At 49.9% G+C, this 17,100-nt stretch overlaps 1 protein-coding gene across 1 annotated transcript in view; it reads right to left on the bottom strand.

The window, feature by feature from the left end:
* Galnt10 (polypeptide N-acetylgalactosaminyltransferase 10) overlaps positions 1-4,008 on the bottom strand; it is a 149,188-nt gene extending 145,180 nt beyond the window's left edge. Inside the window, exon 1 of the mRNA XM_040748690.1 lies at positions 3,719-4,008. Coding sequence (XP_040604624.1) covers positions 3,719-3,877 — 159 coding nt within the window. The 5' untranslated portion in view covers positions 3,878-4,008. The remainder of the gene's footprint in view (positions 1-3,718) is intronic.
* Positions 4,009-17,100: the final 13,092 nt, after the last annotated feature.

Below are 17,100 nucleotides of genomic sequence, written 5' to 3'. Positions count from 1 at the left end.
GTTGAGCAACAGACTGGGATTAGTGGTAAAGATTGATTAACAATGTCTGCCCTGGCCATGGGTGGGTGGGCACCATCATGACATATATATGCTTCCCTCCTTTCTGAACCTACATGCATTTCACAGGTGAGGACAAGGAGGCCCAGAGAGGTTAAACCACTCCCCTGAGTCACAATGATCTTAGGGCAAGAAAGGATCAACAGTCTGACCTCTCTCCCAGGCTTTCCTCAGTGTGGATCCTCAGCAGACAGCAGGCCCAGGAGGAGGAGGCAGTGGCAGATTTGCTCTGGTAAGTGAAGAACCCTTCCCTGGTGGCATCAGATTTCAGCTGGGCAAGCTGACAGAGAAGTGATTAGCAGTCTCAGGGATACCAACCCGTCCTTGGAAAAGTAAAGAAACCACTCCAGACCACATTTCCATGGTACTTAACTTGCTGATAGGTGAAGTTCTGCTACCAGGAAGCCTTAGCGGAGGTAAAGTGTTGATTTCTGGGCGTTCTAAGAATAAAGTTCAGCTGTGACACAATGAGAAGAAAAAAAAAAAACCCTGATACTTGAAAATCACAACCCATAGCATTCCATGATCCTACCAATCTCTACCCAACAGATGTCATTACCCAAGGAAGCCATTTCTCACCAGAGATCCTGGCTCAGAAGTGGGCAGGAGCTGCACCCAGATTCCTAATGTGGGATTTTAAAAACCAGACACAAGCATGAAAGACGAAACCAATCCTAGAATTAAACCAAGATGTCAGGCTGAATAGGGGGTGGGAATGAGAAGGATCCCCCAGTTAAAACAAATATGGCCTTGAGGCTGGCCTTCCTTACTGACTCTGCAGGAAAGCCAGCTTTGTGACCAGCTAGACTCTGAGCCCACAAGTGTGCTTTATGACTCCAATGTCCTGCTTGGCGGCTCAAACAGTACCGGGATGAGGCCATCAGATCAAGGACTGCTCAAACCAAGGTAAGAAACCTCACAGAAGAGCCACTAAGATCCTCTCAGGGATAAAGTCCCAACAGTCTCTGGAGCAAGGTCTCACGTAGCCCAGGTTGGCCTTGAACTTGTGAGCCTCCTGCTGTCACCTCCTGAGTACTGGGGATTACAGGTGCACACTACCAGGCAGGTTTATGTGTGCTGAGGATCAGACACAGGCAAGCATGCTGTCAACCCAGCTACACTCCAGCCCAGTACTTATTTCTACCAGAACAATCACAGACATGCTTAGGGATGACTCTCAACAGTGACAGAGTGACAACTGGTCAGCACCGTCCCAACAACTCTGGATGCTGAGAACTGTTTCCCAACTAGCCACTTGATATGCTCCAGGACATGGAGAGGTGGGAGAAGCCAGCCTCTTTCCTGGAGGCCAAATGACATTCAGAAGAGGGACCCGGAGGACTCTGCATCTGCAGGAGAACGGAACACAAAGGGGCTGTGTGTGTGGAAATTTGGCAGAGTGTTCTAGAAAGGCAGCCTATGAATGTTGAATCCTGCCGCACCTACCAGGGCCCATCCTTGAGAAACAGTTCCCTTGTGTGACCCCCACCCCGCAAAAGGAAGGATAATCACACAGCAGCCCTCCCATACCTCTTCATCATTTCTCTCTTCCCTCTAGGCCACATCAGAGAGGCAGACACAAAACTGGAATGCCGGGAGGTCCAGGTAGCACCTCCAAGAGGCACTCAGTAGCTGCTCCTCTCTTTTTCTCTGCCCAAAAGGTGGCCTTACTCCATCAATACCCTCTTGCACAGTGAGTAATTTACCATGAAAGCTAAGGCCAAACTGGCAGTTAACCTTGACCTTCCTGCTACACATCTGGGTCTATAGAAAATGAAAATTAGGATGTCTTTGGCCTCCATGGCAAGTGAAATACGAGGGCTCTCTCCAGGCAAAGGCAGAATGTCAAGAGCTATTTTAGAACTGTGCACAGCTATTCCACAGGAGAGTCGGCACCCGGCTGGGCACACCCACTCTCAGCTAAGGCTGTGTCCAGCAGAGCATCCCAAGGTAGGAACCCTACAAGGAACCCTAGGATCCACGGGTCCACTGATAGCATCACAGAATGTTGGCAATCAAAATCATACACATGAAGCAAGACTCAGAGAAGGAGACCAGATTCATCAACACACAGCAAACTAATAGTTGAGCTGAGAACATGAGCCTGGCCTTCTGCCACTGATACCACACGGGGTAGTAACAGAGGAAAGAGATTTCCCACAGGAAAACCCCACTCAAAGAGTTTAAGGGAGAGAAGTCTGATCTGTCTACCAGATAGACAGATCACCCAGACCTTTGGGACGATTCACAATTACAAGAGTGACAAAGCCAAGTTCAAACTCATCTGCTTTGTAGCAGAGTTCTCCATGCCCCAGAATGCTCAGATGGCAGTCTAACACTGAAAGTGAACGAGGCGGGGTGGGGGGAGGGGGCTAAAGCATCAATCTCACTAAGTCAGCCTCCTCCCACAGGGCCAGCCAGCAGTCAGTCAAGGCTGACCCTGATGCACAACTTTCCATGGGGCAAGGAAATCCCGTAAGCAACTCTAACATGTCCCACCAGAGGAGATAGCTCAAGCATGCCCAAGCTTGCCACGAGCTGGGGGTAGAGAAGCTGGGGTGGCCAGAGGAAAGTGACAGATCTTATCTATGCCAGGAGGCTGCTAGTCCACATCCATGCACACACCTGTGTATGTGCACAGGCACATCCACCACACACACACACACACACACACACACACACACACACACACACACACGTGTGCGCAGACCATCCCAATTTTGTCTACTATAATCACATCTCATTAGTACAAAGAAGGTAGGCTGGAGGTGTTCTGTCCTGGGGGCACCTGTAGCTCTGTGACATTTGGGGAGCTCTCCATCAGAGCCTCTACGTGACTCCCCCAAGGATCAAAGGTGACAAGTTCAAGGACAGGCACTCAGTCCCTACCTGGCCTCCTTTGAGGCAAGGGCTCAGTATTCTCAAGAGAGGCACAGAATCTAATTAAAATAGAGGCTGGGTATAGAGTGTGTTGGGGGTGGGGGAAATGGCTCGCTGGTTAAGAGCAGGGGCTGGTCTTCCAGAGGACTGAAGTTAGACTCCCAGCACCCATAGGGTAATTCAGAGCCATCTGAAACTCCAGTTTCAGAGGATCCTATGCCTTCTTCTGGCCTTAATTGGGCACCAGGCATGCATACAGTACACACATACATGTGGGCGAGGCACACATATGCATTAAATAAATGAATGAATGAAGACAGAGGCTCCAGGTGGGAGACTTAGAGATGTTCCTGTGTAAATGGCAAACCAGGAAAGGTCTGGCTTGAGTCAAAATACGAGGACTGGCAGGTGAGGATGGGAGCGCGAAGCAGAGACGTTCTGAAGAACACCAACAAGAACGCCCAGTATCTCCATTCCCATCGACAGAAGGAACAATCCTGAGTGGCATGGAGATGCAGGCAAGATCTTCCAAGGAGAGCGCTGAAGATGTCAGGAATAATACACGGCAATAAGAGGAAAAGGGTCCAGGGCTGAACACTGTTTTAGGCTGAAGTAGGAGCCTGGACACATCTTTGACCTTCCCAGAGCCTCGATGTTCCCATCCCCAAAATGGGAAGCTCTGCCTCGGAGCAGACACGCAGGGTAGGTGGAGCAAGGAACTGCAATCTGGGAGTGAAGTCGGAGAGAGGGTACTCCCCACCCTCGGCCGCGGACCACTCACCTGTACCGCCGCGGGGGCCACTGCCACCCCGGATTCCCCAGGGCTACCGTCGGGCTGCCGCTCGCGGTACAGAGCCCAGAGCCCCACGTTGGGCAGGAGAACCAGGGCCGCCAAAGCCAGCGCCACCGCCTGCAGGAGCCGCTTCTCTTTGCGCCTCATCGGGGCCGGTCCGCCCCGCCGCGCCCGCCCCGACTTTACGAGTCCGTCCGCCCGTCCGCCCGGCGGCGGCAGCAGTTCGGCCAGCAGAAGCGGCCGCGACGCCGGCCCCGCTCCAACTCCGCGGCACTTCCGCCGCTCGCCGGTGGGGGAGCCGGGCGCCTCCACCATGTCGCCGCCGCGGGGGTGAGCTACAACCCCGCCATCCCCCAGCAGCTCATCTCGAGTCCTACACCTCATCTCCCTCCGAGGAATGCACGGTTGAGTCCTATATGCCTCCATCCTTCAATACTCCACCTATTTACACAGTATCTCAGCCCTCCAGGATGCACGGGGCCCTGGCTGCTGTCCTCTCTCCCCCGCAGGCCGCGGTGGTGCGTCCCGCTTCTCCGCCGCTCCCCGCCCGCAGCAGCTTTGCCAAAGTCCCGGAGTTGGGGAGTTGGGCGCTCGCTGGGGCCGCTGGGCGCGCGATCGGAGATGACCCTGGAGACCCGCGTGGCTCTCCGCAGCCCGCGAAAGCCCTGGAGCTGCTCGGACACACTGCAACCTACCGCGCTGGGATGCTGCAGTCTACTCGTCCCGGCTCTGCCCCGGGACGTGCAGACCAAACCCGCCTTTGACCTCGAGACTCCGCGCTACCTGTGCTGCGGAGGACTCCGCGCGCATCGCTCAGAGGGCTGCCGGGTTTCCTTCCTCCTTTTCTGCAAGCTGTGCAGTGCTGGGTGTCCCGTCACCAGTCTGGGCTCTTTGCAGAACCTACGAGGATACCAGAGCCTCCTTGCTAGACCTATTCTCATGCACATCCAACCCGCTGGGTCTCAAGTGTGCTTCTGAACACAGTGCCCAGAGCCCTTTCTGAAAACTCGTGTACTCCCCCCCACCCCCCGCCCATTTAAACCACCAGCGAGAGCCCACGATAGGCCAGACACTGGGTCAGGAGTGGGGAGTAAAGAAAAGCAGAACTCGCACTAGTTTCTGGGGTTTGCGGCGCCGAATGCTGGGTGCCCGGGACGAGGCTGTGCATGCCAGAACCATGGCGACGTGCCCAAAGAAGTCTAGCTTCTGAGCAGCGGACTTGGACTCAGACGAAGCCTGTGGGATCCTCCTCTAGGCGCTTAGTGCCTGTATTTTAACATCTTGCTTCCGGATGCCCAAGAACAGTCCTAACTCTCTGCCAACCTTCCAGCAGGCGCACGCACTCTCTTGATCCTCTGCTTTTCCAGTGAAGCCACTGAGCCTTGTGGCTCACACACCCCACCCACCCCCACCGTGTCCTAAATTCTAGCCTTGCAGTTCTTTCACCTCTAGGCTGAGCAGGGATTTTTCTGACATCACAACTTGGTTCCTCTCACTGCAGAGATCACAGTCCTATCTCCCCCTCTGCTTGGTACTGTTTCCTTTGGGTCTGATGTTAGCTTTGTGTGTTCCTCCAAATGCTGCTGACCACATAGATCCTTGCAACGCCACCTCCCCCCCCCCAAAAAAAAAACCTCTCTGGCTATGTCAGGGGACACTTCTATGTCTAGGAAAATCACCACCTCTTCCTCCAAAGACTCCCCAAACACAACTTCCTTGTTCATCAGAACATGGCAGGCACTCCTACATCAGGACCTTTGTCTTATCGCCTATACCTACGTGTACCCTCTGACTATTCTTCCGATTATCGCTCCTATCTTAAAAAAATAATACAATTTATGGCCAGATGGTGGTGGCACAGGCCTTTAATCCCAGCACTCAGGAGGCAGAAGGCAGGCAGATCTCTGTGAGTTCAAGGCCAGCCTGGTCTACAAATCGAATTCCAGGACAGGCTCCAAACCAACATAGAGAAACCCTGTCCCAAAAAACAAAAAGTTAAAAAAAATCATAGAGACTAAGGGATGGCTCACTGGTTAAGAACACTTGTTGCTCTCCCAGAGGACATACATGGGTCTGTTCCCAAGAACCTGATTTGACTCCTGGCACCCACATTAGACAGTTCACAACTGCCTGTAACTCTAGTTCCAGGGTATCTGAATCTTCTAGCCTGTGTGAGTACCTGCATACATACATGTTGCACACCATACATGTGTTTAAGCACACATATACTAATAAATAAGTCTTTAAAAATAAGTTGTAGTTTTCTATATTATACATTAATAATTTTACCATTTTAACCATTAAAACACTTTTATTACATTTCGTGTGTGTGTGTGTGTGTGTGTGTGTGTGTGTGTTGTCTTAGAAGGATGGGGGTTGCTTCTAAGACTAGGGTAATAAATGAGTCTTCCACGACACAGGAAGTTTAGAAAGTTGCAGAATGTCAAGGTTCCGTAAATTATAACAATGCTAGGGTACCGGATCCTCGGGAGCCACCATGCTACCTTTGGGTTGTGCTCCAGGATGCATGAGCGTCATTTACACCAGTGTGGGCTTTTCGGTGATGCCCCTGTAAATAGCTCAAACAGCCCACTGTTTCCCTAAGCCAGCCTGGGGTGGAACCATTTCTTGGGTATATTGTCAGCGTCATATCTGTGACAGACATTTGCTGACATTTCCCCAGGAGAAGTCACACATTTGTACCCTACAGTTTGTTTATCCAGTTATCTGTTGATGGGTATTTGGGCTGTTCCCATCATTTCCCAGTAATGCTGAACCCTGTGTCTAGTGCTACTGTGAGTATGCAGCATTTGTGTAGTTAGATAACGCTGCTTCCCACCCCTGGGCATGGTATAGGTAGCAGCAGCTATAATGACCCTGTTATAAACATTGTGGTCTTCCTTCACCATAGAATAACCCATGAGAGGGCTGAGGATGTGAATCTGTCAACAAAGCACTTGCCTCACAAATGTGAGGACTTGAGATCCAATCCCTAGAACTCAAATAAAAAGCTAGGATTGCTGTAGCTCATGCTTATAACCCCAGTGAAATGGGAGGTGGGGACAGGTGGAGCGTTAGAAACTCTCTGGTCAACTAAAGTTAAAAAAAAATGTGAGGGGGGAGTCATCTGTGGAATGACACCAAAGTTGTCCTCTGACCTCTACACACATGTGCACACACACACACACACACACACACACACAAACACACACACACCTGTGAAGCTTCTTAATTTAAAGCCTAGATTTTGCCATTTCTTATTCTTTCCCAGGTATTACATACACACCTGACAGCCTCACCTCAGGATCTAACCACATAGTACTGTCAACTTGATGCGGCCTACACCCATCTGACAGTGGACCGGCAACTGGAGAATTGCTTGCAGGTGGGCAAGTCTGTGAGGGATTGAGGTAGGAGGGCTCAGCCTACAGTGGACAGTCCCTAGGCAGGAGTTGTATAAGAAAGCTAGAGAAACACGAGCCTGAGGGTGAGCTAGAGTGAGCGAGCAGCCTTCTCCCATGATCCTCGCCTCGAGGCCCTACACTGACTCTTATGAAAGTCTGTGACCTTGAAGTACAAACCAAACAACGGCCCCCAACCCCAGTTGCTTTTGGTCAGAGAGTTTCATCACAGCACCAGAAGGGAAACCAAGACCGGGCCTTTGCAAATTTCTAGAACTCTCTTCCTCTCAACCTACACCAGGTTTTCTTCTTTCTCTCAGAAACCAGACCAGAGGCCCTACCTCTTGAGATGGCATCCCTAGCCTTCATTTCAGAAATCTCCTCGTTTTCATTTGCTTTGTTTTCCTAGAGAGCAGGGCTGGGGCTGGGTCCCCCTGTCAAGAACACAAGTCCTGAGCGTTTGTAACAGCAACAGTGCCTTGTCTCCTATAAGCACCTCCATCTGGGCCAACACATAACACCTGCCTTTACTGCTAACCAGAAAGCCAGGGCCTCTTCCTGCCCTTGTGACAAGTACCCAAGGACCTCAGTTCACTGTCCCCTGCATCTTGTGAAGCTGAGAACCTAACTGGATGTACTGCTCGGTAATTCCCAGCTGGGCGAAGGATGCGCTTAGTGTCACCGAGGAAGGCGTGCACTCTGGGTCTCTCCTCCCCCTCTGCTTCCAGCTCCCTCGAGCATCCCACAGGAAATTGGATTTGAGCTTTCTCACTGCTTAGCAAAGTCACTTGTTGATCAAAGCTCGCAGCGGCTCAATCTGCCCCCAATGGGGACTGGAGTCTGAGAAGCCAGCTTTAATCCGAAGTCTCTTTGATCACTTTCTACCATGTGGGATGGACCCCCTGATAGGAGGAGGGCTCCTGGGACTTTACCCTACTCACAGAGAAAATGCCACTTCCCTGGAAAACTTTGCTAGTCATGAACTGAAACTCACCGGAGCCGTCATGTTCAGACTAAGCCATGTCATTAAGTCTGGAGTGGCCATTAAATGAGCTAGTGCACACACAGAGCTTATGGCAGGCCTTGTCCAGTGTGAACGGAGGTGACAGAAGCAGGAATGCCACCTGCAGGACAAGTCCCACTGCTCTGGCCTGTACCTTGCTCTCCTCCTCGCCTGGAACCATCTGCAGGTACCTTCTTCCTGCTCCTCGTTCTCTGGTCCTGAGACCCTGCATCTGCTTGCCAGACCTCTCCAAGTGGCCAGTTAGTGCTCATCCTCCAGGTCCCCTCTAGCACATGCCCTCTCCACACTGATCCTTTTGAAAACGCTCTTTTCTAGTCCATATCTCACTGTAGTTTCATCGCGGCACACAGCCCTCTTTGCCACAGGCTCATGTACCTGCTTATCTCCTCCATCGTCGGAGGATCTAAATGGAGCATCTGTTAAGAGCTTTGGGGCATCTTGTCCCTGCCACATTCGTACCACTGGGAAGTGCAGTCCCTGAGACTTGAGAAGGAATTAAAGCATGTGTCTGATGAGGGACTCATCTCCATCTTCCCATCCTCACTTCTTTTTGCATTTCTTTAACGAGCTGTTTGTTCACAGCTGGCACTTCAGTGTTCTAGCCTGTCATCAGTAACGGGAAGAGCCACTCCACAGTGAGGGTGACAGGTGCAAGCCTTCAGCACACAGCTCCTGCTGGGTGTCCTCACCTTACCTTCAGAAGCCCTGCTGCAGAACCAGACTGGTGCAACCAAGCTCTAGGCCGAGGGACATGAAGCCCTTGAGGCGAGGTCAGTCTGCTTCCAGCACTCTTTAATCTTGCCCAAGAGCAGAGTCAAGCTCCCATCTCTTCCTCAGCTGGGCTTGGTGCATACTTAGGATCACTTGGGAGGGGGCAGTAGGACAATCAGAAGTTCAAGGCCAGTCTGGTCTAAACATGGAGGCCAGAATACATGAGATTCTCTCTCTCTCTCTCTCTCTCTCTCCAAAATAAAATAAAAAATGACCAATCGGCACTGGAGGGCTAACTCATCAGTTCAGGGCATTTGCTGCTCTTACAGATGATATATCAGGAACTCTTACAACCATAAGGAATTCCAGTTCCAGAGGATCTGACTCCCTTTTCTGGCTTCTGAAGGCACCAGATGCATACCTGGTGTGCATACAAACATTCAAGCTAAACACCTTGTCCTAGTTTGCTTCTCTGTTGCTGGGGTAAGACACTGACCAAACGTAACTTGGAAACAAAACTGTTTATTGGGCTTGCAGGTTATAGTCCATCATCAATGGAAGCCAAGCCAGGATCCTAGAGGCAGGAATTGAAGCAGAGATTATGGAGGAATGCTGCTTACTGACTTGCTCTCCAGTTTGCTCAGCTTGTTTTCTTATATTACTCAAGACCCCCAAGGCCCAGGAAACTAGAGTTACAACCAAATGTGACACACCAATTTCCGAGAAAGTCCTAGTACCTCAAACTCATCCTTCCCATCTGGACCAGTCCAGTCCACAGATGAAGGAACAGTCCCTGAAACGAATAATTCAGCCTTTAGATGCATCTGAGATCTCATCATAGGTTCTTACAGGCATCTGAAATATGTCCTACAAAGCTGACCTAGAAGGCTAGGAATACACATAAATTTTATTAGACAACAAAGTGAGCATTATTATTTGGTCCAGTGTGAGATGTCAGGTGAAGTGGAGGCCCAGGGGACAATGTAGACAAAAACTCCTGTTTCCTGTGTGTTTGTTCTTAGGAGCCTCACCTTGACTGGGGGTCATGCCAAGAAATTAGATAGGAATTTAACAGAACAACAGGATGGGGGTTTGGGATGTGTGGGGTGTGTGGAGGGGGAGGTGACCACAAGGGAAATGGAAATATATGTTATCATCAGTGAGCCTAAAGGGGAGACAAGGGGTTGGAACCAGAGCCTAGTCAGGGAGGCTTGTGTGTAGAAGGCAGGGTGACTTTAGCTGTGGCCACTTAAAGGGGGGGGGGGACTTGATAGCAAGAGAGCTGTTTGAGACAGCTTGATCTCCTGGTCCTCCCTTCTTCACCTCCCAAGTGCTGGGATTACCCACACACACATACCACCACATCCAGTTTACCCATCAAATTCCTGACCAGTAAATTCAGATGAGAGACACCTAGCCTGGTTTCAGGGTTCATTCCTGGCAGCTAGATCCAAGCTGACCAACCTGGACTCACTGAAGTTTGCTGGCAGGTGACCAGTAGACTATCAGATGACCTACTGCATAGACAAAGCAAAACAAAATAAAACAACAAAACCCCACCGAGTTGCCTAGGCTTTAATTTGCTATAGAAAGAAGGTGGTAGCCTGAGACTGGCTTTAGAGATCTGGGGAGAGCCTGGCTTGTGTACAGGGCTGAGTATGGTGACCCTGGCATACGTCCAACAGCTTCAGAGCACCCAAGCCTCTCACACTGCAGACACGCCTGCAGAGCAGGTCCACTCTCAGGGAGACTTGGGTACCTAGAGAGACCCCCTCTGCCCCACATCCCGCCACCCGTCTTCAACTTTCACCTTCTTCCTTTGTACAAAAGTGAAAAAATAATCAGGGGCTGGAAACACGGCTCAGCAATTAAGAGTGCTGCCTGTTCTTGCAGAGGACCCAGAGCTTGAGTAGCCAGCATCTTACATTCGTCTCATCTTTATCTTACAGACTCCTCCCAGGAGGGTTCTACTGGGGATGTTGAGGAGAAAACTGTGTTTCTGCCCCGTGCTGGTTTCCTCTTGTGCATCATGTCATGGACTGTTTCGCTTGTTTACTCAGCAGGTTTACATAAGGAACCTGACATACCACCATCACCTTTCTTGGGCACTCCGTGAAGGGCAAATGGATGGAGCACCACCTCCTAGGGCTCACAATCCAGGGTTAGGGGAGTGTTGTGACAATGAACACACAAGTAAGAGCTGGTTGATGTAGGGCAAAGGAGAAAGGTCCTCCCAGATGGAAGGGGCAGATGTGGCATTGGAACCCAAGTCCAAGCACTCAGCAGTTGTTTCAGTGATGAACCAGCCTGACTCCAATTTAAGAAGCCACCTTATTACAAGGTCAAAATAATTTCCTGTTTTCGGTAAAGCTTAAATCTTATCAGGTCTTGATAAACTTGATAAACAATGTGACAGTTTGAAAGAAAATGGCCCCCAAAGTGAGTGGCATTGTTAGGAGGTATGATTTGGTTAGAGTAGGTGTGGCCTTGTTCGAGGAAGTGTGTCACTGTGGATGCAGGCTTTGAGGTTTCTTATATGTTCAGGTCACGCCCAGTATCTCAGACCACTTCTCATTGCCTTTGGATCAAGATGTAAGGGCTCTCAGCTCCAGCACCACGTCTGGCTGCATGCAGACTAACTGGACTAACTGTAAGTGAGCCACCCATTAGATGCTTTCCTTTATAAGAGGTGCTGTGGCCCTGGTGTCTCTTCACAGCAATAGAAACCCTAACTAAGACAACCCATTTTCTGGAATTTGACATCTTCCATACCCTATACTGAGACACTGATAAGATAGAAGGTGTTCTGCCAGATAATTTTGAAATGTTCAGCCACGTTTCTACTTAACCAAAATTCCTCTGGAAATCCCCCCAACCCATGAAACCCCTGCTAGTCTTGCAGTTTGGGGGAAATATAAACCCTATCCTCTGCTGTGTTTGATTTTATTTTCTCAAACCCCACTTTAGGGAGATAGCCCTGTCTGACAGAAAATAAAGATTGCTTAATTCGACTAAAAGAATTTGGGTAATAGTCTTTAGCTATTTGGTGGGATTAACACTAGGGTGTCTACTTCAATTGCTGTTCTAGGGGCATAGGGTTTGCTAGTAACTCCCAGATTAGTGTTCTCTCCCTCCCTCCTTCCTTCTCTCCCTCCCTCCCTCCCTCCCTCCCTCCCTCCCTCCCTCCCTCCTTCGCTCAGACTTGCTGATTTTCTTAGTCTATACATCACACCACCCATAGCTGATTGAACCATGACTAATCAGCAGAGCAGAGTGACAAATTGATTTCTTTGTCTTCTGAGCAACCAAATGGACAGGGCGATGCCACAGGAGAAGAACTTGGGCTATTCCCTGGTTCATTCATTCCCTGGCTCATCAAACTAAGGCTGTGGCCCAGCCCGTGACCTAGGCATCAGAATCCAAAGACAAACCATGTGATGTGTTTGATTGGAGGATAATGAAGGTTGCTGAGAGCCCAGAGGAAGGAACCTCTGATTCTATTAAGAGCCAGATGGAAGAGGTCACAGAGTCAGTGATGCTTGGGTGAGTTCTGAAAGATGCTTTGGAATCTTCTGGAAAGATATAGAAGGGGCAACGAGTTTCTTGAAAATAAGCAAAGTATAAGGGAGCACAACCATGGAGGCGAGGCCACCCTGCAGAGGGGTGCAGGCATTTCCAGGAAACCCTAAGCAAAATGCCCTGCAGTGAGTTGAACAGCCTGCTGGCTCAGATGCCTTACCCTCCACCGGGCCTGCCCCTGTGTTTGGCTCTGGGCATCATGAGAGCACCACATCAGATTCATGGGCACTGGGACAGAGTGATTATTTCTTTTTGTTTGTTTGTCTTTGTTTTTCAAGACAGGGTTTCTCTGTATTGTTTTGGAGGCGGTCCTGGAACTCGCTCTGTAGACCAGGATGGCCTTGGACTCACAGAGATCTGCCTGCCTCTGCCTCCCAAGTGCTGGGGAAAAAGGTGTGCGCTACCACTGCCTGACTGGGACAGAGGGTGAAGAGTGGGAGGCAGTGAACACAAACAGAAAACAGGGGATCCAGGAGCTGAGGCAGAGAAAGGGACTCAGATGCAGCTGAGAAAGGGAGGTGCTCTGAGTAGGACAGGAAGGGCTGCTTGGATCCAAGCCACCTCAAACTGAGTTTTCTTTTTCCTTCTTTTAAAAAATATTTTTATTATTATTCATTTATTTGTTCATGTGTGTATGTCTTCATTCTTGCAAAACAAGTGCTTACTCATTGAGTCACCCCCTCCTCCCCCGGCCCTGACTTTGACTTTCTGACTTTCCTGCTGCTAGGGATTGAATCTAGGATTTAATGTACACCGGGCAATCACTCTATACCAACTGAGCCGTGTCTCCAGCCCCAGCATGTATATTTAACATCTTATTTTAGTAATATGACATGTGCATATGTTATAAAATCAAGTCACTTGGTTATAATAAAAGGCACTCCTCCGTACATCCTGATCCCCGGAAGCCACTCACTTTTAACTGTTTTTACTTTTGACTGTGGCTGACATTTGTTGGGTATATTTGTCACAGACCAAGCCCTGTGCTGAGCCCTTGTTGTACACTGCCTCCTTGAGGACTTGCAGGAGCATGAGAGGTGGGTACCATCACTCTGTTTCATTTACGGATGGGTAACTAAGGCAGGGAGTTGTTAAATGACCAGTCGAAGGTCATACAGCTCATGAGCAGTGGAAATGTGGTTTGAGCTCAGGTACTCTGACTACAGACTGCCCCCACCCTACCCCCGCCGCCCTTAATCATGCAACTCCGGTGGTTTCTGTGGATGATTTATTAGTTCTGCTTCTTGATTTACCACTGCAGACAGTAGCTATTGACATCTTGGTATGATTGATGGGGCTTCCTCTCACTGAATCCCCCTCTTCTGCCCGCAGTTTTTGATGGTTCCTGGAGATGTCGAGCCCTCCTGTGGGGACCCTTGGGGCTATAAACAGTGCATTCAAACCTCTGTCCTGCATTTCTGCTCCACAAGCAACTGTCATTTGCTTATGTGAGATCACCTGTGAGTTGACTGCTGGACAGACCTTCTCTGAATTTCTAGTTATCCATCCCCACCTGCCATAGTGCCTGCTTCTTGGGAATTATCTGTGTGCCAGAACAAGCACAGAGGAACACAGCAGCAGAGAAAGCTCAGGTGGAAGGCAGGTGTGGCAAGAGCCGTCTGCAGTGTCACAGGTGCAGTGCCCTCTGAGGAAATGGAGCCTCAAGGAAGCTCCCTTCAGATCAACTGCCAGGAAGTGCTTTGCCTTGGAGCTAGATGGCAATGTGCCCAGAATGACCTCGATATAATGACCTGGACTCCTGCATGAGCACCTGGCTGAGTCCAGCCAGCCAGCTCTCCATGGTCCTTCAAGGATGTCACTGCAAACTAACTCTGTTCAGCAGTGTCTCCCAGTAGGCACTGGGATTGCTCTGCTGGTTCCACAGGCTGGAAAAACTACACATATTTCTGTAAAGGACCTGGCTTTAGAGGCTCTTGCATACTGCCTCTCTGCCTGCCACCAAGTCTGGATTAGCTGTCACTGTTCTGAGTATTTTTTTAATGCATATCTATTTTAAACACTCTCTACTCTCTCTCTCTCTCTCTCTCTCTCTCTCTCTCTCTCTCTCTGTGTGTGTGTGTGTGTGTGTTGGGGGTGTGCAGGTACATGTGGGAGACAGGTGTGTGCACAGGTGTGGAGACCAAAGTTCAACCATGTGTCTTGTTCCTCCGGCACCGTCCGCTTGATGTTTGAAATAAGGTCTCTCAATGGGATTTGCAGGCAGGCTTTGTTCTTGCCTGGCTTTCTCCACCTCCCCAATACTGGGATTATAAGCACTTGCCACGAGACCTGGCCTTTTCTTTTTTTTAATAGGGGTTCTGAGTCTCTAACTCAAGTCCTAATGTTTATGCATCAGGCACTTTACCAGCTGAGTCATCTCCCCAGAAGCCCTTTAGGTCATTCATTTCTTATTCATCCTTTGCACCTCAGGTCAGGTGACGTAGGGCAGACCTTCCATACCCCCAAGGCAGATCATATCCCTTTATGTACTAAATATCTGCCACTTTACGGCACTTAGCACAGTGGTGCTCTTGCATCTGCTGGGGAAGTTGCTGGTGTAATGTGGTTCTGGCTTGTTAGACTAGAACTCCCACGGGGTGGAACTCATGCCTGAGCTTGCTCACTGCAGCTTCCCGAACACCCAGCACAGCATCCACCAGGGAAGGAGAGAGTGAAGTCATGTGACTAGACTGACTGCCTGAGACCCAGCCTCTTCACACTCCAGAACTTTCTCACACCTAGGAAAGGGGTGGTGAAACTATCCATCCCCTGCCTTGCCTGTCCAGTGTTACAATTTGCCTTTTGAGAGTGTAGTGCTCGCATCCCCCGTGACTCATGGAGACTTCTGGGGCACGCTGTTCTCATCTCTCAACACATTCTGCCCAGCTTACCCCCTCCCTCAGCTGTCAATGCTACCATATCCTGCTTTTCATGTGGTTTCTGGGGATCAAACTCGGGTCTTCATGCTTGTACAACAAGCACTCTACTGACTAAGCCATGTCCTCAACCCTCATCATTACATATATATTTTTAAAATATGAAGATAGAGGATTAGGGGACAGTGAGGCAAATGTGACTTAGTCCTCCCCACCACACACACACACACACACACACACACACACACACACACACACACACACACGTTCTTGTTTGCACACTGAAGCAATAGTTCAGGACTTAATTTTCTTTCCCTTGATTCACTGACTGTGAGAGGTAGTGCTTATCACCTCATTGGGACCTAATGACCTAGCTGAGGGCTGGCACCAGTGACCCAAGGGTCTGCCTCATCATGACCCTCTCCCACATTGGCCCTCAGGTGTAGCTGCTGGTGTGGATGGATGCAGGGTGGCTAGGCAGGGTCAAAGCTAGAGCAGTCAGGCAAGAAGAATTCACGAAATGACTTGTCGTCTCACAGGGGTCAAGGTACAGCTGTCTGCAGGGACGGGAACAGGGCTGCCTTGTGTGTGCTCTGACAGCCACGCTGCCGCATCAAAGCTCTTCAAGGTGTGGAGCAGAGTTGAGGATGAAAGGAGAAGATAGGCATGCTAGGAGCCAGGCTGACAGTCCACACTCACCGTACTGCCAGGTTCCATGGAAAAGAGCCTGCTAACAATAAATGTGAACTTCATCCTTGCAGGTCATAAAGAAAGGATGTTCACAGATGTATTGTGTTCGGGGTGTTACCTTAATTTATAACTTCTGCCCATTCAAATGTGGATGTGTGAGGCCCCAGTTCCCACTGCCACTCAGGCCCTGCAGCGTTTCCAGGAGTGAGCTGGATAGCAAGACTGTGAGAAAGGATGGTCTCTGCTACTCTTCTGGGACAGAGCCGGCCTGGAAGTGGGCAGGCAGCACACCAGGATGGGTGTCCTCTGGAGCACCCCCCAGGGAGGGGCTCTTCTCCATCCAGAAGGTAATAGCTGATTCCTATCAAATGACAGCAACTTGCTTTGGCTCATTTAGCCTAAGAAAGAGGCCTGGACCTTATGGGGCTTCCAGCAAGTTTTCCATCAGTGGGCGAAGGGTAGAGTCAGTTCATCCTTGACACTGCCACTTTCCCACATGGGCATCTTTGGGCAAGTCACATCAGCTCTCTGGACCTCAGTGTTCTTATTCAGTAGACACCAGTGTAGCATGTGCACAAAGAAAGCTTGTGCCAGAGACCTCATTATTTATTTATTTACAATTTAACTTGTTATTAGTGTAGGTAATATGTGTGTGGGGGTGGGAGTGTGCATACCAAAGAGTTGAAGTTAGAGGATAACTTTGTGGAGTTGGTTCTCTCCTTGACCCTTATGTGAGTTCCTACAAGGGAACTCGGGTTGTCAGTCTTGGACAAAAAGCACCCTTCCTGGCTGTGCTGTCTTGCTGAGTCCTTATAGCTGTGACAGCATGGATGGATTTCAGAAAGTGACAGCTTTCACTCCAGCAGCTGTATGCTTGGCAGGATTTTTGACAAGGGGGGTGTTTTTCCTCTATTTCTGGTCTTCCCTTTGGATATTCCTTCCTGTAAAGTCCCTGTCCTTGGGCACCCTTCCAGCTGTCTGTGCAACTCTGGTGTAACAGCTCTGGCAGCCTGTGCTTGTGAACATAGTACTGGGACCCTAACTGATTCTGATTCACTGGGTTAGCAATGGGTTCAGGAATCTGCATTT

The sequence above is a fragment of the Mesocricetus auratus genome, unplaced genomic scaffold, assembly GCF_017639785.1.
Source record: "Mesocricetus auratus isolate SY011 unplaced genomic scaffold, BCM_Maur_2.0 Super-Scaffold_100007, whole genome shotgun sequence".
Taxonomy (NCBI): domain Eukaryota; kingdom Metazoa; phylum Chordata; class Mammalia; order Rodentia; family Cricetidae; genus Mesocricetus; species Mesocricetus auratus.
This window is presented reverse-complemented; position numbering and strand designations above follow the sequence as displayed.